General features: G+C 43.4%; 1 protein-coding gene across 2 annotated transcripts; it reads right to left on the minus strand.

Moving 5' to 3' along the window:
* Positions 1 to 394: 394 nt before the first annotated feature.
* LOC115395997 (voltage-gated potassium channel subunit beta-2) lies at positions 395 to 23,253 on the minus strand. Of its 2 annotated transcripts, none has more exons than XM_030101726.1 (14): positions 22,744 to 23,253; positions 6,145 to 6,188; positions 6,021 to 6,058; positions 5,653 to 5,732; positions 5,383 to 5,427; positions 4,838 to 4,882; positions 4,693 to 4,736; positions 2,693 to 2,779; positions 1,733 to 1,818; positions 1,498 to 1,618; positions 1,321 to 1,415; positions 1,054 to 1,174; positions 848 to 936; positions 395 to 658 (listed from the first exon to the last, which is right to left on the minus strand). In XM_030101726.1, the coding sequence occupies exons 1-14, from the start codon at positions 23,037 to 23,039 to the stop codon at positions 569 to 571; spliced, it is 1,281 nt and encodes a 426-aa protein (XP_029957586.1). In that variant the 5' UTR covers positions 23,040 to 23,253; the 3' UTR covers positions 395 to 568. The 2 variants fall into 2 exon arrangements, with proteins under 2 accessions (XP_029957586.1, XP_029957585.1); XM_030101725.1 differs by lacking the exon at positions 22,744 to 23,253 and adding an exon at positions 16,802 to 17,839.
* Positions 23,254 to 25,130: the final 1,877 nt, after the last annotated feature.

A 25,130-nucleotide genomic window follows, 5' to 3' on the forward strand; every position in this document is an offset into this window, starting at 1 on the left:
CCCAACCCTGTAAAGCAGTGAGCATGGCAGACCAGTCACATGCACACTATGGGAAATGTTCGGCTAGACACACGAGTACTAACCTTCTGCTCTCTGGCTGCTGGGTACTAAACATCATACAGAACAACAGGCAGCTGCTAGAGGAGGAGACTCACGTGTCCGAGTTGCATTTTTATCACAAAAGTGTCTTTTTTTTCTGATTAGTTCGAATCAAATCTGCAGCCGAGCATCTCTCACCCTGTCAGTCTAAACCAGCTGTAATCTTCCTTTTTTTTTTTGTAAAAAGAATTAGTCCGTGAACAATCAACAGTGAGCAAAATATGATCTGCTTTTTTTTTCTTCCACAATTTGAGTGAATTTCCTTCTTTTTTCCTTTTTTTTGTTCTCTGTTTTCCCATACATGATACAATGTACTGCGCAAAAATGGTTATGCGCACATACTGGAAGCATAATGTTGCTGAGGACATGCAAGTTGTTGAGTATACAGCAGAGCAAAAAGCGATGTTTTCCCAACGTCTTAATCTTCTTCATCTTCTTAGAACATCATCTGTCACTCAGATTTGCATCTTCAAGCGCGCGACTCTTTCTTTGAGTGTGGCTTATTTCCCAGCAGGGCGTCAATCTCCGTGATGGTCTGGGGAGTCATTTGAGATAAAATCTGAAAGGAGAGAAAAAAAACTGAGGAAATGTGCTATTTTCAAACGTGATCTCTTGATTTTTGTGTCAGACTTTCAGGTTGTGTTGAACACACAGAAGCAGGTTGAAATGGTATTCTAGTACTGTAAATCAGGGAAATGCACTGATGTAGCTCAGGGAAAACGGGGAGGGGGGGGGATAAAGTGTTTACCCGGAGGGCACCCAGGTTCTCGAGTAGCTGGTCTGTATTAGAAACACCCAGGAGTACTGAGCTGACTCCCTCGCTGCGCAGACACCAGGCTGTAAGACAAGAAACACACACACACGCTGAAAATCAGGCTCAGGGAGAAAACCTTTAAAACACACCAACCCTGTTGCTCCTGCACTGTTAAAAGAGGTGGTTTTCCTGGTTCGTACCGATGGCTAACTGTGCGGCGGTGCAGCCCAGCCTGTCCGCCAGTAGATGGAGCTCCTTGATTTTAGCGAGCTGCCTGCGGCCCTCCTCACTGTTGACTCGCTCCTTCAGCCACTGGTATCCCTTCATCAGGACCAAAACAGGAGAAAATCACCGGCACAGTACTGATTTCACGCTGCAGCACCCCCGCCGAGCAGGAGGAGCCCCACGCTGAGGCCGACTCCGAGCCGGGGGGAATCGCAGGGCAGCGCTGCTCAGATCTCACTGACCTTCATCGCCGCTCTGGAGCACTCCGGCACGCCGTCGCTGTACTTCCCCGTGATTAATCCGCAAGCAAGCGGAGACCAAGTCATGGCTCCCACACCTGGGAGGAGTGAGGAGACAGAGCAGGTGAACCAAACGAGCCACTGGATCGATAAGTAGAAACAATCGTGAGGAGATCTCACCAATCTTATGGTAGAGTTCGGGGAGCTGCACCTCCACTTTATCCCTCTGGAAATAGTGATACTCGGCCTGCTCGCACACCGGCGGTATCAGGTTGAACTGGCGTGCCACCGAGTACGCCTCCTGGTGCCAGAGAGGCGGAAACGAGACGCCCGGTCACCGATCAGCACTTATTCTAAAAGCCGAGCGGCGTTAACGTCTGTCAGGAGCGCAGCGGGACGAGAGCTCTGCACTCACCATGATCTCCATGGCGCTCCAGCGAGACGTCCCCCAGTACATGGCCATACCCTGGTTTATTACGAACGTCATGGCCCGGACGATCTCTGCAGATCACAACACAGAACTTCTCACCGACGCATGAAGCACACACTGCACAGACAACACAGCGCCTGCACGACGCAGCATGGAATATTTTCAGGAAAGATTTAATAATCCCTGTACAGCATGTAATATCATGAGAGCAGCACAGATCACACAACTAATGCAGTGTAAAAGAAAATATATTATTATTGAAAAGTCAAATGCTTTATTAGTTATTTCTGTACTCATGACATGTAAACTAAAATTTCAATTTTAAATAATGCGTTAAAATCTGTATTAAGAAATAGTCTTTTTTTCTCTTTTATTACAATTTTTCAAATGAAGAAATATGGGAAAAACATGTCATATTATAAGATCTTTTAAGAGAATAACCCTAAACTACAACACTTTAACCAAAGAAAGATGTGGAGTATTTATGTTTATGTTTCATATATCTAAAGATACATTTACGTATATAAATTTTAGTTTCTTAGTCAAGATTTTTATTCAGTATTTTTCTGGTGCACACGTAATACCTCGTTTAAAATATAACATATATAATACCTGTAATAAAATATAAGTGTTTGCCTTTTTTATACTATTGCTACAAATCAAAAAATCTTTTATGTTATGTTATATACGTATCTTCGAACATAATAAAAGAAATCTCTGATTCCCAGCAAGTAACATTTTATTTCCAAATACATATTTTTGATTAAAATGACTGCGTCTTTGGCTTAAATAGGCACTAAACTCTTCTAAACAATCCTTGGAAATAACAGCTTACAAGATCGTATTAATGTTACAGATAAGATTCATTCTACAACTACGACAGCGTGCAATAAACAGCACTGTTCATGATCTGTGTGTATACTTTTTCAAACATCTGGAACTGACCTTCCATCGGACTGTTCACATCGTTTCTGTTGGCAAAAACGATGTCCACGTAATCCAACTGGAGTCGTGATAGGGAGCCTCTTAAACCTGCAGTAAACATTCAACAGTTATTAACATCGCTGTTCTCAAAGATACAGAAAAAAAAAATATGAAGACATAATTTTCTTAATGATGTGGATAAAACTGGGGTCAGCATGGTGCCTGCAGGGATAATGGGACGGAGTTACACAAGTTTATTGCACAGTACACTCATTCATAAATGATAAAAGCTCACTGTGACCTTGATGTTCCACCTTAATTTATGATCAGTTCACACATAAAGTCCAAACATTGCCGAAGCATTATCACTAGTATTTCATCCTGTGAGTGTGTCAAAGTTCAATGTGAACCGTCCAGTGAATACAAAAACTTGAATTTTAAATTACTGTGAAGAAATGGGCACCGAAATTATTAAAATTCATCCTCTAGGCATCATGAATGTTTTACTTCAGGCATTAATGTCTAACTAACCAACATTTTTACATTTGAATTAGTACTTTTTAAGTCATAAATCTTGAAATACACCATCGCATGGAATGGATTAACAAAATATGAAAACTGCAGTAAAACGTTGCATGACTTTGCCGTATGTTTTCATAATCTTACAATCCAGCACAACTCTTTCATCATGGAATCTGATAATATCATTAACTTACAATTCCTAATTTCAAAAGACTTGCAAAGAATATATCGACCGTGGCGCCTGGTCTGATGAGTTGATACTCTTTCATGTTATATTTTCCAAACCTCCCATAATTGCCGCACAAAGTCTATTACACACTAGACTGTGATGTGGATTCCATGCACTCGATCACGTCGGTTTGGCTGCACGATGTATCAGTGGGCGTATCTGAAACGGACATGTGTGATCTGCATGCAGTACATCATTACAAGTCCTTATCCTTATTCATCTGAAAGTAGTTGTTTTGGTGCAGCTGTGGTGTCACGTCGACCGTCACGTCATTCTCTGATGCACTTCCATTGGGTTTTATTTTTCTACCAGCTGTAGCTCATAGCAGCAGCTGTACTGTCGTTACGATTGAGAAGGCAGCCGTGAAATTTCTACCAGACGTGACCAAACAGTTATCTTAGGTTGTTTGTGGCTGTGCAGCTGTTTGCGACGCCCTCTCACTGTACGACGCCTTTCGTCTGAGACGGTCAGAAGTGTGCAGTCCGCGCGTCGGCCGGCGCGCCGTGAGAGTCTCGACCTCGGCGCCTAGTTCACTGGTTACGCAATGAGCTCAAATTAAAAAGGCTTCATAACAATAATGGTGAAACAGCTTCTTGGTACATGGTCACCTCAGGGCGATGCGAATTACAGAACAACCCAACAAAGTGACCACATGCAAGCCAGACCGCCTCTGAGCTTTTTCGGGATTATTTTTGGATGAGAAACACTCATTAAGTGGCAAAAAAACCAAAAAAACCAACTATCTTCAGATGTTGTTTGCATCTTGCCTGGTATCCTCACCTGGCCCTCTGTACCGCTGTCGGTCTTTGATCGGCTCATCTGACGGCGGCGGCTCGCCTCATCTGCATCGGCGCACCGCTCTAAGCGATCGTCCGATGGGAACATGCCCCTCGTATCTCACAAACGTCACTCCTCTAACATAAGCTCGCAGAGATTTCTTATTTTTGCTTCAGCCGGGATGAAACTGAGGCGTTTATTAGATTTTTTGGCCGGCTGATGTACTCACAGTGACATGTAACACGACCAAGAGAAGACTAAGAGATCAGACGATTTACCTGTCGTCCGTTAAAGGGTCAATGAATGAACATTGAAAACATTTTTGAAGCTACAAATGTGTAGATAATCCCAATAAAACAGATAATTTAACCTCTGTTCACCTCTTTCCTTGATTTATACACACTGAGACTTGATCTCAGCTTTTCTTTAACTGTCTGCTCATCAGTTAACAACTCAATACGCCTATAATGGTTTCTGGCTGTATATACTCTACCTTCAATAATGTGCTTTCTGGAGAGTCCTCTCTCGGTCTCTGCTCTGTGGAGTGAAGAAGATATTACATATTATTGATCTTCTAATTCAAATAATACGAGTAAAAACTCGTAAATGTAATGTTTTGCATTTTTATCTTTACTTACTGGCCTCCCCAGTAGATTTTTGTTGTGATGACGAAGCTCGAGCGTCTGGTGGGAGCAGATTTAAGAAAATCATGAGCACAATTTGACAGCAGTACAATCTGAAAAACATATTTCCTACTGCTTATTTCTATTTTAATAGAATCTAAGTTGGTTAATGGTCACGTTGCTCTCTTGTGCCTGTTAGCATCAGCATTGCACATTAAAAATACATACATGAGTGTTCTTTAACTATTCGCTGAGTCAGTCTTATGACGTGGGACTTCATTTTCACTTGAACACATCTTCATATTTTTAGTGTCTTTTTTTTTTTAAGCGAAAGCAAAACATGCATTCTAAAAACAATAAAAAAACCCCAAAATACTAATTTCCCCTGAGATCATTTAATGGCGTGTCCTTTTCCAAAAGTAATAAAAAAATCATGTAGCGATGCAGTGCTTTTCAGAGAGGGATTACTGGGGATTATTTAAAAACATCTGGGATCTAATGGGGATAGAAAGCTTTTATCATGCGTCTGTGAGTCACTCTGGTAAAAGGAGTAACATTACCTCCAGCCTTTCTTCTTTATAATGTTCCCTAAAGTGATTTCGGCTCTGTGGACAAACACACATTTGATAGTGATGAGTTGATGCACACTTGAGATCTCTTCACAACAGCAGGCAGGAAAACCTGTGAGCATCTAAGAGACGTAATCACGTGGTTTTTTTTTTTGTTTTTTTTTTGTTTTTTTTAGAGAGAGAATCATTTGTCTCCGTGGAGAAAGCAAAAAAGAAGAAAATGAGAAAAGTTTTAATGGAGGCTCGGCGGTGCGGTCTGACCTTCCAGAGGCGTACACCTCCGCCGTGTCAAATAAGTTCACTCCGTTCTCATAAGCTATGGTCATCAGGTTCTCAGCCATCTGAGGGAACACAAAAATTGAGACTGAGAGAGTGAGACGATGGATAAATTCCAATTACCCAGAGGTCGTTGGCGAAGGGCACCATGCAGGAAGATAATACGGACAAGGTACAGACGACGTCTCACCGAGAAAACTGCAGCTTAAAGGTCTGAGAGACTTTGAAGCAATTGTCTAATTGACAAATCTGAGGTTTGTATTCAGTGTATACACTTAAAACATAAAAAAAAATCATTTGTCTGGTTGGGAGTAGGAGCTTTCAGTCAGACAGAGAAGCAGCACGGCTCTCACCTCATCAGAGATCTGAGATCCAAACGTCACCCAGGTGCCTGGCAGAGAGGACACACAGACAAGAAGGATTTGTTTGAAGGGTTTTAAACGGATTGATATTTCTCCTGCCTTCAAACCAACTCACCTAACCCGAGGCAGGAAACACGCAGGCCTGACTTTCCCAGGTTCCTGTGGCAAAAGAGAAAGGAAAACTCTGTTCAGCTTCGAACAAGTCAAAAAAAAGGAAAAGAACACGTGATGTGTGTAGATTTGGAAAACATCTGCACGTACGACACTAAACTGACTTATTATATACTGCTATAAGAAACTACAGGTGACGTGAAGTACAATAACCAACACTCTTTTCACTTAAAGTCACAATTTATTGTTGAGAAACATCCTTATAAGAATATCAGTGGCTGACACGCCCACTCCTAACAAAATACAAAGATGAATCCTTAAAAAAAAAAAGAAGCAATTGGCAGATTGTCAGGTTTGCAAAAGTAAGAGCGTTAACCTCGCCACCTCTGTTTGGCCGAGCTGGGAACCAACAAGCTGTAAATCAACTGCTGGAGCACATACAAAGCCAAAAAGACCAAAATTCAACACGTTTAAGTTTCGCCTTGGATCAGGAGTACTCCTGGTTCGTGTCAAGGATCGGAGCGTTTCTGTGTGGAATCTGCATGTTCTCCCTGTTTGTACATCTCCTCCAGGTACTCTGGTTTCCTCTTCAGAGTCTAAACACGTGCGTTTGAGGTTTGACGACTGTCCTCCTCTGTGACGGTCCAGCTCCCTGCTCTAGATAAACCAGCAGAGAAGATGGATGATGATTCGCAGATAAACACAAAATTGATCAAATTAAGCCACGGTAAATACAAACCGGGTGTTATTCGAAGGATACACAGGACGGAAAAGTAAACCCTGACGTGTTTCCCTGGAGTGGTATTCCTGGATACTACTCCACAGCTGCTTAGCGAGTTTCTCGCCTGTGTTAAATCGCTGCCTGTGTGTAATTATTTCTGAACAATTGACCTTTCATCCTTCATATGTTAACAGTTCGCTGTGTTACAGTGGGTCAGTGAAACAGCTGGAGGGGGACCGAGCGAGAGCGCCGTGCGAAAGCCTCTCTGGTCAATACAGTAAATGTCCCAAAATGTTCCATAAGCTGGGGAAGGAGTCCATTACCCAACGTGCCACATCTGATTATCCAGACAGCTGAATTCTGAAGGGCAGGCGGAGAGAAGCGCGGAGCTGCATTCTGACCGCAGAGAGCATGCAACGGCTGAGAATGACGCTGGCTTCACGCTCGCGCTCCTCCTCCATGTGTGCTCTCCCCCATTCTAATTAGCCGGGGAGGCAGCTGGAGAGGCAGCGAGAGCTGCAGTGCAACTCGCCGCCCGCTCGCTGCCTTTTCATCTCCAGCGCCTCTCCCCTTCTCTGCTCGTCTGCCTGTCTGCCCGCGTCCGGCACAAATAGCCAAATGCAGAAAGACAGACTGTCAGAGCATTTACACTCAGTCCAGCGAATCCTGCTTTTATTTTCCCGTTCTATTTTTAATGCACGACCTAAAGCTATTTTTAGATTCCTGCATATGTAAGCATTTGTGTCCCAGTGTGTGTGTGTGTGTGTGTATCCACTGTGTGATGTGTGTGTGTGTGTGTGTGTGCTCGGGGAGCATCGGTGTGCAGTGTGTGTGTGGGTGAGAGTTGCATATTGTTTGTGTCATTACGTTAAACTCTGTGGAAATAGCACAGGAGTGGAAGGTCAGGGATGCTGTATGGAGGGAAAATGTGTTTGTCAGAATGTTTTTTTTTTTTTTTTTTATTGTACTCGGTTCCTTGTATGGTAATCGCCGGGCTCCGGTTCACCGTTTGTCAACCAATGACAGCTCTTCCTGCTCCAGCACGCTCACGGTCCCTTTGAACACTGGGAGTAAATAGAAATGAGCCACATGGGAACAACACAATTCAGGTTTTTTTTTAAGCACATTTCAAAACCGTTTTTTTTCCTCTTATTTTTTTTTTTTTTAATTTTTTTTATTGCTTTCTTTTTTTTTTTCCTTTCGAGGCACGCTTTGTGAGATTCATCAAGACGTGTCTTCTACGCCTCAACTTCAATCAGGGGAAGTTAAAATGAACATTTGACAAGGTTGAGCCAGCAACAGCATCATGAATATGCTCCCTGCAGTTTAAACTACAAAACGGACTAAAAATAGCCGGTAAAAAAAACAAAAAAAAAACGCCACTGCTCGCTCAGAGCACACACACCAATCAGCCACAAGTTTATGACCCCTTGTCAAATAACGTGTCTGTCTCTCTCTCTCTCTTTTCTTTCCTGCTGAAACACACCTGATCCATCCTCCAGATCTCAGTGTGTGTGCGGCAGTATCTGATAATAGTAACAGTGTTTTTTTTTCCTTCCTATCAGCTGCAGCTCGTCCAAAAACACTGAGAAAATAGAGCACATCGCGCCGAGTCTCTGTGCTGCTCTCCTGCGTGTCAAAGGATCGACTTCGCCCCTCCCTATCCGTCAGACCTCCTCCACATTACCACCTCCTCCTGCTCCCTCAGATCCTCCTCCTCCTCCTCCTCCTCCTCCTCCTCCTCCTCCTCCTCCTCCTCCATCCACCTCACTTTGCCTGCCTCAGCACAGGGTGGGGGCAGAAAACTGGCAGTCGCTCCCGCTGGACGTCCGCAGCACCGACTCCTTCCCCCCGTTTAAACCGGGCTCACCTGTTCAGACTGCTTACTCACTGTGATCGCATTACTCCTGTTTTTATTCTGTTCATCTGCTGTTTTTTATTCTCATCTTTGTGCTGAGTTATTGAGTGTTTTAGAAGCTGCTTCACATAAAATATCTTTTTTTTTTTTGCTATTTCTTCAAAATCTTGTTACTTGTCTATAAAAAGCTGAATGGTCTCAGTCTCTAATGTGTCTCTGATTGACCAGACCCTTCAGATCATCAGGAACAGATTCATTTTGTTTTCCAGGATTAAAACCAAGCTCCACACCTGTGGTCTTGATGAAATCATCCACTCATTTCCATGAAGATCTGACTCCAGTTTTCCAGTGAAGTAAAACAAACTTGAGATTGTCTGCAGCTCGCATTTGCTTTCTGTTTTTGTTAATAGCAACATTATTGATCTGAGAAGTTGTTTTAACGCTCTTTCGATACTACATCTTGATGCATTCCTCAGTTTTTGTTAAGCACTTTTCCCTGAATGGTGCAATAAAAATAGAATTCCCTCTCCTTGCCAGGATGTGAGCAGCAGAGCCTTTAAATCCTGGAAATTGCACCAATGAGCCTGGGATGAACCCGATTCGGTTGCCAGTTCACCTCTCCTCCTTTCTTAGCTCGCTCTGACAGATACTGACCACTGCAGACCCGGAATTCCTCTTAAAAACTGTAAATTTCTTTTTTTTTTTACTTGATCGATCACACATTTTCTTTTAATTTATCATCTTTTTTGGGGATGATTTAGCCTGAGCTCCAGTAGTCAAAAATATTCCTAGAGAGGCTGCTTTTCACCTCCCTTCCTGTCCAAACTGTACCACAGTGACATACAGGAAAGGTTATGTGTGACAAACTGGAAACAGCGAATCGTGACTCAGCAGAAGGAGAATGTCAAGTGTCCGGCAGCATCCACAGCCCGTTCTGCGTCTGCGTGTTCATAACCAACGAGCAGAAATCAAGCGCATGGAGCTGACAGACTGATGTTTGCCGAACGCTGCACATGAGCACATCAGGACCGGGAGCAAATGAGAAATCGGGCGAACGCCGTTAGTGCTGTGTCACATGTTATATATATATTGGGAAATAGCCGTTTTATTTTATTTCTGGAAGGCGGATGTCGTTGTTTCTGCGTGTGACAACCGGCCGCCTCCTCCCTGCTCTCCACTCGCCGCTCTCTGCAGTGCTGCAGTCTGCTAAATTACTATCAGTGAGTCTGGAGAGACACATGCTCGCTCTTTCCTCTCACTATCTTCTTCATGACAGTCGTTCCCGCTATCTCTGCAACGCACGCACACAATCATGCACACAAACACACACACACACACGTACACAGATTGCTCCGTCTATATTTCAGCTGACGAGGATTTTGAGGAATGCTCTGACGAATAAAACGGGCGAGATCCATACCGCGCGGGCATGTCGGCGAGGGCCGGTCGATGCCTTCACGTGAATATTCACGCTTGACGGGAGCCACACTCAAACAAAGGGAACAGATCTACATACGGACATGCATGAATGCACTTGTGAGCAGGGCGCACGGAAACACAGATGCTTCTCTGCAGCCTTTCATAAGTAGGACTCCCCATGTTTTCTTGTCCATTTTTTTTTTTTTTTTTCCTTCTGTGATAAATCATGTTCTCCAAACAAGGTGATTATAGAGACTTGGCTGTTCCCCCCCATGCATTATGAATGAGAGAGAGAGGGAGGAGGCACACAGGTGCTCCGTCACGGTGCAGTCAGCATTTTAACCTGTGCTGACATTTACAGTTAGTTTTCACCTGAGACGGGCGGAAGACACCATATACAGATGGTTAGGTGCAAATGATGGATATTTTTTTTCCCAGCAGTTGTCATAAAATGCCACACACATGCTGAGCAGGCTCTTCTCCAGAGGGAAGCACACCTAGATATTAATAACGCTCACGTCAGTGTGTGTGTGTGTGTGTGTGTGTGTGTGTGCTTATATATGCAGTTTCTCTCAGAGCACAAACTGTGGGAAGATGGTGGACTGTCTGCTCTCTTTGAATAACGCTGTACTCACTGTTTCTGTCTTGAAGGGGTCACTTCACCCTAATTATAAGGAGCATGTTTTCTCGCCCATGCAGAGATGTACGCTTTCGCTTCAGTACCAACAACGCTGAATTTGCCTTTTGCAGGACTTTGTTTAGAAACCAACAACAACAACATGTGCTCTGTATAATCAGCAGTTTGGGTGATCCAGACGGTCGTGCTCGTACAACACTGCACCGGCCCACAGGACACATGAAGCGCAACTTACTTAAAATGTTGCCAGATTGCTGATTTTTAGTCAACAATGTCTCTGTTCAACAAATGACAGGCAAAACGCTCAAGTTTGAATAGTTAGAGTATCAGCTTCATATTGCAAATCGTAAGAAACCAAATTATCCTAGTGGCTGAGTAACAGCTTCGGTGTGATTTTCTCTTCTTTGGCTGAACAACCTCTGCAACTGTGAGGGAGAAGAAACCAGAGTTAACCCTGACAGAGTGCGAATTCTTGCCTCGGCTATTTTTAAGATAAACAACAGACTTATCGTGTAATGTGATGGTTTTAATTTGGTTATATTAAAACTGTTAGGAAAGTAGGTCTGTGCTAATTATAAAATACTCAAGCTGTGAGTGGACCAAATGGAAAAAAAAAAAAAAAATGGCACATAGACAGTCATTCTCTCACACACACACAGAGAAACACAATTTCAGCTGCTGTCCTCCAACGCTGCATATCCTCTGCTAACACTTTATTAGCGGTCGTGACTCTCCTATTAACTGAAAATGTACGTAACGAAGTGGCACAGCAGAGAGAGAGAGAGAGAGAGAGAGAGAGAGAGAGCACTGGGGCTGATCTTAAAGTGACAAACATTTACATAACACTGTACAGTATCAAAGTTTGGGAGACGAAGTGATGATCATAAACACGAGTCCCGCAGAGGAACTGAGAGTGAAATTTGCCCCGAAGCTGAAACAGCACTGAAAAAAGGTGTTGAGTCATTTTCACGTGTTGAAATGTTAATGAAAACCTTTATTGGAAAAGGTCACCACACTGTGTTGCTACCTGTTTTATGTCCGTAGAGGAGGAAGAACACGGGCGTTGGTGTTTACAGCCTGGTGAGTGACGGCTCACTCCAGGTCAAAAGATGAAATATGGACAGAGATGAGTTTAGGCATCAAGTCATTCTAACTTTTTCTTTTGTTTTTGTTTTTGCTACTTTGCTACATTGAATTAAACAGTAAAGATGGTTAAAAAAAAGTGAACTTCAATGTTACAGTCAACTACTTCAAGGGGGTAAGAATGGCTTTTGATATATTAGGGCATTATGTCTAAATCAGAATAAGCAGAAAAAGTAAATTAGATAGTCAGGAGGAGTTTTTCCTATTGATTCTTAATAAGAAGAAATACATAGCAGGGTGAGCAAATAATAATTTTATTAAAACAAACATGTTTATTAGAACATTTGTATTATGTGTTATTGGAGCTGAACTAAACTCAGACCATATGTTCACCATTGATATATTTTATATATAATAAAATGATTAGAGAGTTTTCATATAACTCTGATTTGTCAGAGTGTTTTAACTTCTGTAGAGGCGGGAGAAACCCCTGCAATAAAAAGACAAGTAACTTACCAGTAATGTTCTTGTACATAAGCTTTAGTTCCAAAATGTTTGTTTTAGCCTTATGTCACTTCTCCCTGCCTCAGCTATTCAAGATTTATTATTCTAAATTTGCATATAATCGCACCCTGGAAATATTTCATAGAGTGCAGCTCACCATCTCCTGAAAACGTCTCCTTCTCACTGAGCAGACTTATGTTTGTACTGACTTCAAAACCTAAAGAAGAATATCTCTGTACAATATGGCAACGTGGGACCTAAAGCAGGATCAGCTGTGAGCAGACGGTTTAATATTCAGCATTTATGACGTAGAAACACGTAATTTTCTGTACTGTGCTGAGTATGAAAATAATAGAGTAAATATTTTGAACATGTTTATGATTAATTTTATTAGATCCTAAAGCAAGACGACTGTTGATTTTTGAGACGTATGTCAGATATTTCCGGATCGCACAAAAGACTTTCTCTCTCTGTGTCTCTGCTCTGTCTTACATAATAACATGCGATAATGACTTTGACTCTGCCAGGAGACAATATCAGTCTTTGACTTTGACTAGACAGACTCCTACGAGGACGTGACGTGGATTTTGCGGCCCTGATTGTGACGCTCGCAGCTCAGAACTGCCCGCCTGACTGCTCCTGTCACCGTCTTTAGTCCATTATTGACAAATATAAGCCTCGTCAAACAACACTAACCCAGAGGTCACTTGGCGTTTCCTGCAGATTAAGAGATCTGCTTTATGTACTTTTTATAGTACAGCTTTTTAAATCTCTTAATGGTCTCAGGATTTCTCTTTAAGTTCTTTATATGTTGACATATATGAGAAAGGAGCTTTTGGAATCATCAGTTTGAGAGGTAGAGGAAATAAAATCACAGTTCGGAAGCTTATTTCCTATTAGTTTGATTGAAATCGAGTCAGTGAAGATACAGACTACACAGAGTGACTCTGTTCAAAATTTTCAGCCCATCAACATGAGTCACTAATCTCTTCATTCAATTGGGGGGCGAAAAATCCAGAACCAGAGAGGAAAAAAAGGAGAGCTGAAGGTCAAGGTGGCTGCTGCCTGCTGGCCTGTTTTCTTCACCACAACACCAAACATTTATTTCCTATGATTATTAATCAGGATGACAATATGATGCTAAATGATTTAATTAGCAGTAAATCATTAACAATGATGTCTCTGCCCTCAGGAATTGATGCACTATCTCGTCTTTGTAACACGTTAAAAACAAGGGAGTTTTATTTAAGTGGGTTTTGCGTTATGAACACTGGAGCATCAATGTTAACGGCGACGTGAGATTATAATGTTACAGTAACAACGGGCACACTGTGGGGGTAATAACTCGCAGCCTGCAGCGTCGCACGGCGATGAAAGATGACGATATATTTGTAAAAGCATCAGAGCCAGTGAATCAGCCGTTACATCAGCGGCTGCTGAAAGTTCAGACTTTTCAAACTCACTGGTTCAAGTGTACTCGTTTGAAGGACAGCACCTTTCCGCGTGGCTGAATGTCAGAATACTTCAAAACCTGGCCTCTTTTTTTTTTTTTTTTTTTTTTTTTGTTAAGCCAAGCGTGGAAGTGAATATCAGCAATTATGATTATTAAATGTCTTGTACATTTTCTATACTGGTTATGTAACAACATGAACTTCTTCAAACCCTAAAAGCAGGTTCAAAGGTTCCTGAAAAAGTTTGCAAATGAACACTGTCGACACAGAAATACAACAATTAAAGTTATCAAATTTTAACATGTATTATTTGGCTTTACACAGTCACAGTGGAAGGCTACTGAACGGCAGGACTCATTCACCAACATGTTATCTTCTTCTGCTTTAATCCTCACAGGAGAGCAAAAAAAACAAAAAAACAACAAATTCCTTTTTTACCAGGTTATGGAATAAATTTAGCCGACCCAGAGATTTCCAGGCAATCAGCCGAAACTCTCTGTCTCCATTTTTTTGTGGGAGGCCAAACTAACTCGCTGGCATCACACGTTTGGCACACAGACATGGGTGTGGTATTAATCTTTTTTCTTCTCACTCTCTGCAGCTAATATCTGTATTTCCTCTCAACACTGAACAGTTCTTTTCGATGGATGCGGATCTGATGCACAGATTCATTATTTGGAGACTCAGATTTAGACAGGAATGCACAGAACGATGCTTTTAAACAGAGTTTGACCTGATCTGTGTGTGGAATGATTTTGTGTCCTCCGGTTGTCCTCGCAAAATCTGGGGAGAAACAGTGGTGCTCTAATGTATGCTGGATACAGATCCCTCCAGAACTACTGAGGATCAAATTCCTAATGACCTTTTAAACTTATGCCCCAGATGTCTGGAAACATCCAGACTAATAATCATCAAATCTGAGTAAATCGGACTTTGAATATTGTAAATTTTGCTCCGTCTCTTGTCTCTGAAGCATATTCGAAGGGCTGATGATGAGAAAGCTACATTATAAGCATCTTTTGGCTCTTCAGGACTGACGGTACGATGTTCAGTATTCTCACAATGTGCACACACACACACACACACACACACACACACACACACACACACACACTACACAATTAGAGTGCATTATCAATAAACACAAACCTAGAGTTTGAAAGGAAACTTGAATATAAATTGTGAAACAGAGCAAAGGAGGAGCTGATGGGAGCGAAAGCGGACTGCAGGGCCATCGTCTACAACCTGCCAGTGAGCAGTAAATGATCAGATTATTTAAATAATGGGGGGATTTAAAAACAAGTAGCCACACCCAACAAATATCATACAAAGTCGAATATTGAATCCTTACGGTTTTTCGCTGTTGCTTATTTCATCGTGTCGGTTTGTCCTTATCGCATTTCTAAGATTCTAAGCAAATCTTCTGCATTTATCAACTCAACGCAGACTGGCTGGAACGGGCTGGACGTTCCATGGGTGCATTCCTGCCTCTTCCTGGCCTCGGTCTGATTGCCACAGCAGTGCTAAACGTGGAGGGCACCTCCACCACAGCTCCGCCACTCTGTTGCCAGGTGGCGGAGCTTGGAGCAGACTCGGCTGCAGAAAGGACTGATAAGCGACAGCAGTGCTGGCTGATTAGAAAATAAGACAAAAACTAAAGGCAATGCCTGGGGTGTTGCCAATAGCAACTGGAGCTGGCCATATGCTGTATAGACTTATTGTGCTGCTGCATCCACGTTCAGTGACACTTTTCTAGAACGACCGGAGAAATCCCATCCAGTCACAGGTAGATATGTAAAGTTGAAAAAAAAAAGAAGTAGTGTGATTATCCCAGTTTCGTCTTGGCCCTTATTCCCTTTTTAAGCGTCCTATTAAATAGAAACTAAATTGACTGAGGAGAATGGCAGCAATTCAATCAACCTGATTACCAGGAAAACAGGTCGTTAAAACTCTCCTCCTAGTTATTGAATTGTAGTGTCTAAATGAAGGAGGTATATGGGGCACATGAGGCTGTGGTCTGCAGAGTAATGTTGAAGTGCACACAATTCCTTTTTATATGCACATTCGTATACATTTGCATTAAGTCCCAGTGCTCCAGGAACCCTTCTGTGAATGAGGCCTGCATGAACAGCTGTCCTTGTCAAGCTGACGCTTTAATCCATCAAGGTGAACTGAATATAAGTCTGCCAAAACCCAAAATCCAATTACTTTTTTTTTTTTTTGCTGTTTATCTGCTGAGTTTTTTTTTTTTTTAAGTATTCTTTATTTCCTCTGTTCTGAACTATGAATCACTGCATGCAATGGTGGTTTTCTATGCCTAAGATACTCTGCTGCAACATCATTGTATGAAAATTAAAAGCCTTTAAAACCTCCCAGAGATGCTGGGTGTCTTGGGGTGATTTTAGCAAAGCTGTTATTGGAGGCAGGCTCTTTAATAATCTGTTGCAAAAGAGCAGGAGGCGAAATCTGCATAAAGTCTGCAGCAAACGCTCCAACGTGCATACTGCCTGTTGTACTTTGATAACATTATGGCTGTTTGCTCTGGATTATGAAAGCATTTCTACATCCATCAGCGGAAGCGTTTTCGGGAGTAAATGTCACATCTTTATAATGGCAGAGGAGTCGCTGCTGGATGTGCGCCGGCTGAGGTGTTTCTCGCTGGCTAATGGATACGTAGGCAATGTGCACAGTGCATTGCGGGAGGCATGTTGGTGACAGCCTAACCTTACGTTCACCTCCACATAACATATGCACAGAAATAGGAATGAATAAGGCCAAAGCCTGGTGGAGCGTCATCATGATGGGGGCTCCAGAGCATCATCTGCCAGCAGAATTTCTGCTGTTGTTGCGTTTCGTACTGATGTATGGGTCTAGGAGATAATGCGTAGGCCAAAAGGCCTTGATCAAAGTGAAATGGAGCCAGATCCGTGTGATGGGAATGAACCTGCCGCTCCTGCTCCTCAGCAGCTCTCAGGCCCACATCCTCACCTGTACTTCATGCTGGTGTGGCGCCCGATGGCCTCCTTCATGTGGGCATGGCCCTGCGGCGTCTGCCGGGTCCCGGACCCCTCCCTGATCTTGACGGAGCCCTGGGAGATGTAGTTGCCATTGCTGCCCTGTCCTCCTCCTCCGCCACCTCCGCCACCACCTCCGCCTCCTCCACCTCCACTACCGCCACCCCCTCCTCCGCCTCCTCCTCCTCCTCCTCCTCCACCGCCTCCCCCTACTCCTCCGCTGCTTCCTCCGGGAGGTGGAGCAGTGCGAAGGCCACAGAGCCGGTCCTCACTGCGACTCTTGAGGTTGTGCTCAGTGCATGCGAAGGACACCTGCATCCTGACCGGCGGCGTCTCTTGCTTTGGGGGGAAAGAAGGGGTGCAAAGTCACACAAACAGTAACGTCTGCGATGCAAACTGTCGGCGCCGCTCGGCCACTGTCTCCTGTTGTGCTGTTGTGGCAGCGCGGCGATGCTCATACAAAGAGCTCAGACAGGGCAGGTCAGAGACGCTGGCCGGGAGTCGGAGGGAGCAGGCGAGAGTCCAGCCTCTAACATGACACACACAGAGCCACCGTCTGCTCCGTCTCCTGTCTGGTGATGCAAATCTGGCAAAGGGCTCTTTGGAGGTTTCACACTCGCAAGATGCATCAGGGCTGCCCTCCAAAAATCCTCAGGAAGCTTGTAAGCTCACAGCAGTCCACAGATGAATTTGGGGATGTTGTGGCAGTTCTTGGGAAGCCCCAGAAAACCTCAGAGCAGCAGAAACCCTCCCCAGAGAGTGTCAGCCTCTCGGCCTTTTCCCACATACATGCACGGTCTCCTATGGCTTATGTTGGGTGATAAAGCACTTGCCAGCTTGCTGTTCTCCCTTCAGCTGAGGTGAGTTGAGTCTGTCTCGGGCTGAGGAGCTCCGGAGTGTGCCGCAGCATTGACACAATCACAGCTACAGGCATCCTCGCACCCCGCGTCGAAATAAGGCATAATTCTCTATATATTTATATATATATCGCAAGGTGGGTCAGCATGGTTAAAAAAGAGAAAAACAAAAATAAAAAAAAAAAAAACAAAAAAAAAAAAAAAACAAACACCGGCTTAATTGGTCTAATTTACATTGCCGAGTAGAAAACAGTCCAGCAGGGTAAACACAGCTGATGTGATGCGAATTCACGCCGCCAAAGAGAACCGACGCATCACCGGCCAGCAGCAGCGAAGAGATGCGGGAGAGGAGAGAGCAGCGAGAACACCGAGCGGCGGCTTTTCCTTCGTCGTCCGCCCCTCAGCGCGTGAGAGAGTTCACATACCGGCAGCGAGTGCGCACGTCTCCCGTTACACGGATGTTGGGTCTCACGGTGCGCGCGTTCGGAAAAAATGCCGGCATCGTGGCCCAAAAAGCAGCCGCAGCAGCAGCAGCAGACATTTCAGACGCTCGATGCCGCCTCCCGGCTCCGCTTCAGCATCATCCGCCTTTTTTTGTTGTTTTTTTTTCCTTCCCTCTCTCTTCTTCTGCCTCCCTTTTTTTTTTTCTCCAAATGCTCCAAAATGTTCACGACACGGAGGCAGTGTGGGGGCTTGCAAGTCAGCCTCTCTCTCTCTCTCTCTCTCTCTCTCTCTCTCTCTCTCTCTCTCTCTCTCTCTCTCTCTCTCTCTCTCTCTCTCTCTCTCTCTCTCTTTTCTTTCTCACTCTCTCTGGGGTGTGATCTGTACATTTTTCATCACACTAGTGTACACACATTTCATTCCATCGTCACATCAGGCTGGAACTTCTGTGCTTTTTTGCATCAAAGTAAAAAAAAAAAAATCACATATATATATATATATATATATATATATATATATATATATATATATATATATATATATATATATATATATATATATATATATATCCTTGTTTTTTACTTGCAGGAATCCCTGTCTTTCTACCACACCCATGATTCTATACGACGATGAGAGGAAGAATGGAAGGAAACCTCGAGGCTTTCCCCACACACATTATAGCATATCATGGAGAATGCATGGTGCAGTGGTTTACACTTTCACCTCTCAGCCAGAATGTTATAGGTTTGAGCAGTGTGCATGTTCTTCCTGTGTCAGAGTAGGTTTACCTATCACAGTCCTGTAGTTCTTGTTGTTCACCATAATCAATGGAAGCATAACTCATAAAATCTGTTTGCTGCACATGATAACAATGCATTTGTTTGCATTGCGGGTATTTTGTACTTTTTAAGCGTTTTTGTTGGTGTTCCGGTGTCTCTGTAGTGATAGTGACACCTGCTGGCAAGCTACTGAATCATCCTGAGTGCGCATGCTCAGCTCACATGCTTCATTGCTAACAAGAGTAATCAGGCCTGTTCTAGCTGGAAGCATTCTCATGCATAAGACTTCACTGAAGAGGAGCAATGCATTGTGACAACTCCTGTTCCAGGAGAGGATCTGCACATGATATGTTTGTATATATATATATATATATATATATATATATATATATATATATATATATATATATATATATATATATATATATATATATAGTCGTATATTTCAGTTTATATCATAAAAAGATGTTGCTTTTCTCTGGCGTTAAAAGGAAACAAAACAATCCTGACAAAAAAACATTGCATCTCTTCCCAGATTTGCCTTCTTGCTGGTTTTCTCACTGACGTTCTTCCCTAAGTGAGACCTGCAAGACACTCTGAGAGCCACTTCATCTCCAGCCAGTCATCCCAGCTACCCTGAGACACGTTCCTTTAATACCTCAGTATTAAAGAGCAGATACATGACTGGTGAGTCACATCGCATCACAGCTCACCACGGCATGACATGACATATCATATCAAACTGCATCACATATCACGCTAAAACAAAGCCGCCCTGTCATTCGGTGGCCAGGCAATGTTAATGGCCCCTTCAAGGCTGTGTTTGTGATCTAAACCATGTTTGCCACATCCTGGGAGAAGACTGTCAATCCAGGAAGTTTCACTTGGCGTGCAGCGTGTGCCCTCTGCTTCAAACAGCAGGGCAACCTGCAAAAAAAATCACCTCACATGTGTAAATAAATAAAAAAAAATGCTGGCATGTACGCACACATTCATCATTCCTGTCAATTTGTTGTCACGTCAGTTGAAGTCTTGTGTATTCCAGTGCAGTCTGCAGTCCCAGAGCAGATTGCACGGCAGTCAGCTGCTGGCAATCAGCTCTTTTTAAAGAGCTGCTCGGTTCAGTGTTGGGACGGGGAAGTTTCCAGCTGTATAGACACAAAAAGCAGGAATTGAAAGCCACCTGCTGTGAAATTTGTAGATGAGGGGGGTGGTTTAATGACTTCCACTCCTGTTAAACACTTTCTTTTCCAGGAATCTTTTTTTTTTATCACTATTATTTTTTTCATTCCAACCTCTGTTTAATCATGTTGATTTAATCTTCGTCTCCACACGGGCTTAACCTTCACCTTCACACCAAATAATGGCCCCCACTCTCCACAGCGCTGACTCAGTGCGCTCAACAGTTCAGGGGCTAACATTGCACTCGAAGCGAGGGTGTCGCCAGCACTTCACTTTCATGCTCCATCTTGAAGTTTTGAAGTGACATGGAGCTCAAAATTAGCATGTCTATTCATTCCTCTGCAAGTTTGAAGGCTGGAATAGAAATGATGTAAAAAATGACGTAAATGCTGAGTAAGGGCAGTCTATGTTGAGGCTTCATACAAAAGACTGTCGAATGTGAACATCTTATTTGCTATATTAATTAAAGATATTTTCTATTCTATAAAACTTCAAAATTTCCTTCTTAATCAAAGTTTACAAAACAACAGATGCTGAACTCTTCATTGACTCTGTTAGCTTTAAATCAGATCTTTATTTGTTGTCGTGTGCTGTAGAGAAAATTTACAAGTGCTAAAGTAGATATGCAAATATGCACAAGACATCAATATGGGGAATCAGACTGTTTGATGTAACATCTGGTAAAAAATAATGATTTCTTAAAGCAGTAAGTTTAAAAAAAAATATTAAGATCATCTCCCACGCTGCTGCACTGTTTTTGGCTGGAGCTTTGCTAGATATGATTTTAATAGAAACTAATGTGAACTGTGAATGTAGCCTCAGAAAGCTGAAGGCACTTGTGTTCACTCTGACTGTAACTTTGAAGTATTCCCATAGTCGCTGTGTTTGTCTTGCGGTTTGGGTTAATCTTTAAGCAAAACAATCTGTCACCAAAAAAAAAAAAGTAGGGGGGTGGGGGTTGAATGCTTTTAGGAGAATTACTTTAATATAATCCATCAAAGTGTCGTCTCCATCAACTGTAAATGTTTAAATATTTCCAACTTTTAAGCTTTTCTTTTAAAAGATGAGGATTATGCATTTAGCTCTCGTAATCTGTTTGTAAAATTGAAGTATCTGCGTGTTTTGCTTTAATAAGTTCGCCCTGCACTCAGGGGATCAGCAGGTTTTTCTTGGATGAGTGTTGAGTTAGAAGCCCGCTTTAGTGATGATTTATAGATAATCATTTTTAGTCACATGGGAGTTCAGATGTGATGCATCACAACATGAAGTTTAGCTTAAGTGATAGCAGCAGCTCTGGCTGTGGAGGCGGAAGAATCCGCCTGAATCATACTCCGACAAGTCATTTATGTCCCTCTTTGGTTAAATAATAGTACATAAACACAACAGTACTCTCAAGACGTGAGCATTAATGTGTTCTGAGATTGTAAATGTCAGTCTGACCAGCCCAGTGACTCCCCTCAGGCTGTAGATGTTGTTCTTTTCCTGGGTTTGAGTCATTCTGTAACAAGGCCGGCTAGTCTTCACACCAGGGGGACACTGCCACCTACAGGCGACTTTACTGGACTCAGGATGGTGGCGTGAGTCTGTTTTTGCCCACCCCTCTGTGGTTGATCGAGCTGAGGATCATGAGGTGCGGGACTCCAGATCCCAGCAGACTGTGGGGTGAGGGCCGGTCACACCCTGGACAGAGCGAACGCAGAGAGACGGACAGATACACTGCCCCACCTTCAAACCTACACGGGCAATTACAGTGGTGTAATGTCAGTCAATGCACACAAAAAGGCCTCAAACCAGCCTCCACAAACTAACCAGTACACAACCCTGTGTTATCAAAAACACCTTTTCAGCAGATTCACTCTCAAACAGCAGCTGGAGCACATGGGCGACGGTAACATTCAACCACCAGAAGCAACTTACTAAGCACCTGCAGTGAAGTTTGCCCCAGTATTTCTCCAAAATTTTTAATTTCTAGGCGGACGACTTCACTGCAATCCCCTCGTCCCGAAATAGCCAGTCCGAGCATTTTAGATGGAGAGACGCGAGCGCCGCAGCAACCAACCGCCTGTCCCCTGCTGTCAAATCACGCATCATTAAGCCCAAACTTCTGCACCACTGACGTCGACCCCGTCAGGCTGTCTTTCGGAGGTTGAAATTAGACAATGGCTCATGTACGAGTCCCTCATCGGTGATCCCGAGCAAAACAGATGCTTCGGCAGTCCGGCCACGTTTATTCAGCAGCCCCTCTGCTTTAAAATCTCATCAAATGCCTGATTTATCATTCTAGGTCACCAGAAGGAAAAAAAAAAATGCAAATATATTTCTTTCTTGTTTTTATTCTTTTACTGATGTCTCCACTCGCTGCCTTCAATTGTCGCCCTCTTCAAACACTCAACTCATTCATGCATTAGTAATGTATTAGAAAAATATTAATAGTGTTATTTAAATGGATCTCCCACAGCTGGCTCGGGACGGTTTCATATTCCGTCAAAGTCCAAAAATTTAGTTTATCGAACTGCAGTTTCTGCACAAAACAATTGAAGACGGTGCCAAATGGGTGAACATGGATCTAATTTCTGAATTTGAGGCAAAGCAGGAAATTGGAAAGGTGTAAATGTGATCACGGCTTGTTCTTTTCCTCTCCTCTTTCTGCCTCTCACCTGTATGCCATCGCAGAGCGCTCGGCCTCGCACTCGGCCAGGGAGAGGCCGCACTCTCTCAGGTAGAGCTCCAGCCGGCGCCGCTCCACCAGCCTGTGCGCCGCCTCCAGGATCTGGGAAGCCAAGGCCTCCGACTCAGTCCTCTGCTCCGAGGTCTTGCTGCTCCGGGCTCCAGCTTTGGCCACGATGCTCCCCGAGGAGGACGACGCCTTGGGCTTCTTGCTGATGCCATAGAGGTCCTCCACCGAGTATTTCCCCCCTTTACCTCCTCCCGTGCCTCCACGGCTGGCAAACATTGCTATCTGGATTCAGGTGCGGGAACTGATGAGAATCACTCTTCGCCTTCTCTTTTGTTCAGTTTTCACCTGCTACATCTACCTTAGGCAAAAGCAGCTTCTGAGTTAGAAACAAAACAACAAGGCAGAGCTATTTTGATAGAGATTCATGAAGATTTGAAACATCCGGCCCGAGGATGTCAGACATCAAACTGCTAGAAATACGAACTTAAAGCGCAGGGAAAAAAAATCAAAAAGTCCTGATTCTTCCTTTGTGGAGTCTAAATCCAGAATAAAACAAAGCCAGTCCTAGCATGTCAGCAGCAGCACCCAGTCACAAACAATGACTCCTGCTGATGTGAGGTGCTCCTTTGAGTAAAAATGAATAGGAAAAGCAATCAGTATCTTCCTCTTTTCATCTCTGATAGGAGGGACAGTCGGGGATTTGTGTTGAAGCTCCACCAGCTTACATTTGTTCAGATTAAGAGAGCGCCCGGATGAATTATCTGTACTTCTGCAGCTACTACATAATCAGTGGTGGCTGTGAGGGTTCAGCCGTCTGACCTTTTCTTCAGTTCTAGAGAAGTAATGAATTTTTTTTTTTTCCTTTCACCTCCATGGATATTTGATCTGTTGATACACAGTGGCAGTATCATCATAACCAACACTCTTGCTGCCTTCCAGCTCCTCTTCGCTGAGACAAAGTGAAGCTGGCATCCTCTCAGAGCCCGGCTCTGGCTCCGGGCCACTGCCGAGTGCTATTGTCAGGGTCCGGGTTAATGCGCCTGCTGAAGCCCCCTGTGAATGTGACTGTTTTTCACACGAACCAGCGACAAACTTCATTTAAAAAAGAAAAAAAAACAAAACACTGAATGTGTGAACCTCTTTCCACTGGAGAGGAGCAAACAGCCCCACCCTTCTGTTCATAACAAGCGATGGGACATCTTCTCGGCAAAGGATTTGGACACACAGGATGTTGATGCCGGTGGAGAGGATTACTTTAGAACGCACATATGCAAAGAAATCCACCTTCTAATCTCCTACGTGCATAACTGTAAAGTCCCAGCTTGAAAGGCAGCATAGGAAACAATCCATAACGTATCCTTATATCGCTATAGTTTCCTCCATAAAATACGAGCAGGACATTAGTTTGATTCCCTAATATAGAACAGGAGTGTTTTTCACACACACAAACAGAATTGTCTTGTAACTGTGTGCAAGTCCATCCTTGGGATGACCTTGCAAAGAGGACAATTTTTCAATAGAATTGATTCCCGTCCCAATTATGTCCACTTACTGAGATCATCAGACGAACCACAGCGCTGAAACACAGCACTGAATGGATAATTGCAGCTAGTTGCTGCGTTGAAATCCAGCTACTTTACTGTTACATAAAAATTACATGAGCATCAATTTCATCCTGTGGGGTGTGTTTGTGAAAACATGCAGGCTGAAGAAGCGACATGTCTTTGTGCTTTGCCCTGTTTTCATGTTTTATCACTGGCGGTCCCGGGAGTCCTCGCAGCTCATGTTGTTCTGGTTTTCAGTACGTCTGGTGTCTCCTTTCTTGCCTGTCTTCAGCTCAGTGTCTCAGTGTTTGTCCTTCATGTCTTCTGTGCTTCTTCAGATTCTCGTGATTGCTGTCAGCTTTGCATGTTTTTTTTCAATTATCCTAATGTAATCACACATCTTTGCACTGAAATTGAGAAAAGAGAAATATTTAGAGTTGTTATTTCCATGTTTGTATCCTATAATTGTGCTGCTTGAGATCATCACCGACAGGATGTGGCGTCTAAACGGAGACGTGTTTGACACTTCTGCTTCAGAAGGATTCGATCGGCTGCAATTAGTAATTAGTATTTAGAATTTAGAGGAAAATGTTTGCTCACATCCTCACTTCCGCCGGACTGCATGCACTAAACGGTCGGCCTCAAACAAACTATCAATGACTTTAATGGATGAATGAAAGTGCGTCTGTGCGCTGAGGTTAAGCTCATTGACTAACCCACAACTCATTCATGCATCTGTTTAACTCTTGCCGTTCTTCGGCTTCCTGCAGTCACAGCGGGCCGGCAGGGACTATTCCTGAGACGACATCCTTCCTGCCTTTGC

The sequence above is a fragment of the Salarias fasciatus genome, chromosome 10, assembly GCF_902148845.1.
Source record: "Salarias fasciatus chromosome 10, fSalaFa1.1, whole genome shotgun sequence".
In the NCBI taxonomy this organism is placed as follows: domain Eukaryota; kingdom Metazoa; phylum Chordata; class Actinopteri; order Blenniiformes; family Blenniidae; genus Salarias; species Salarias fasciatus.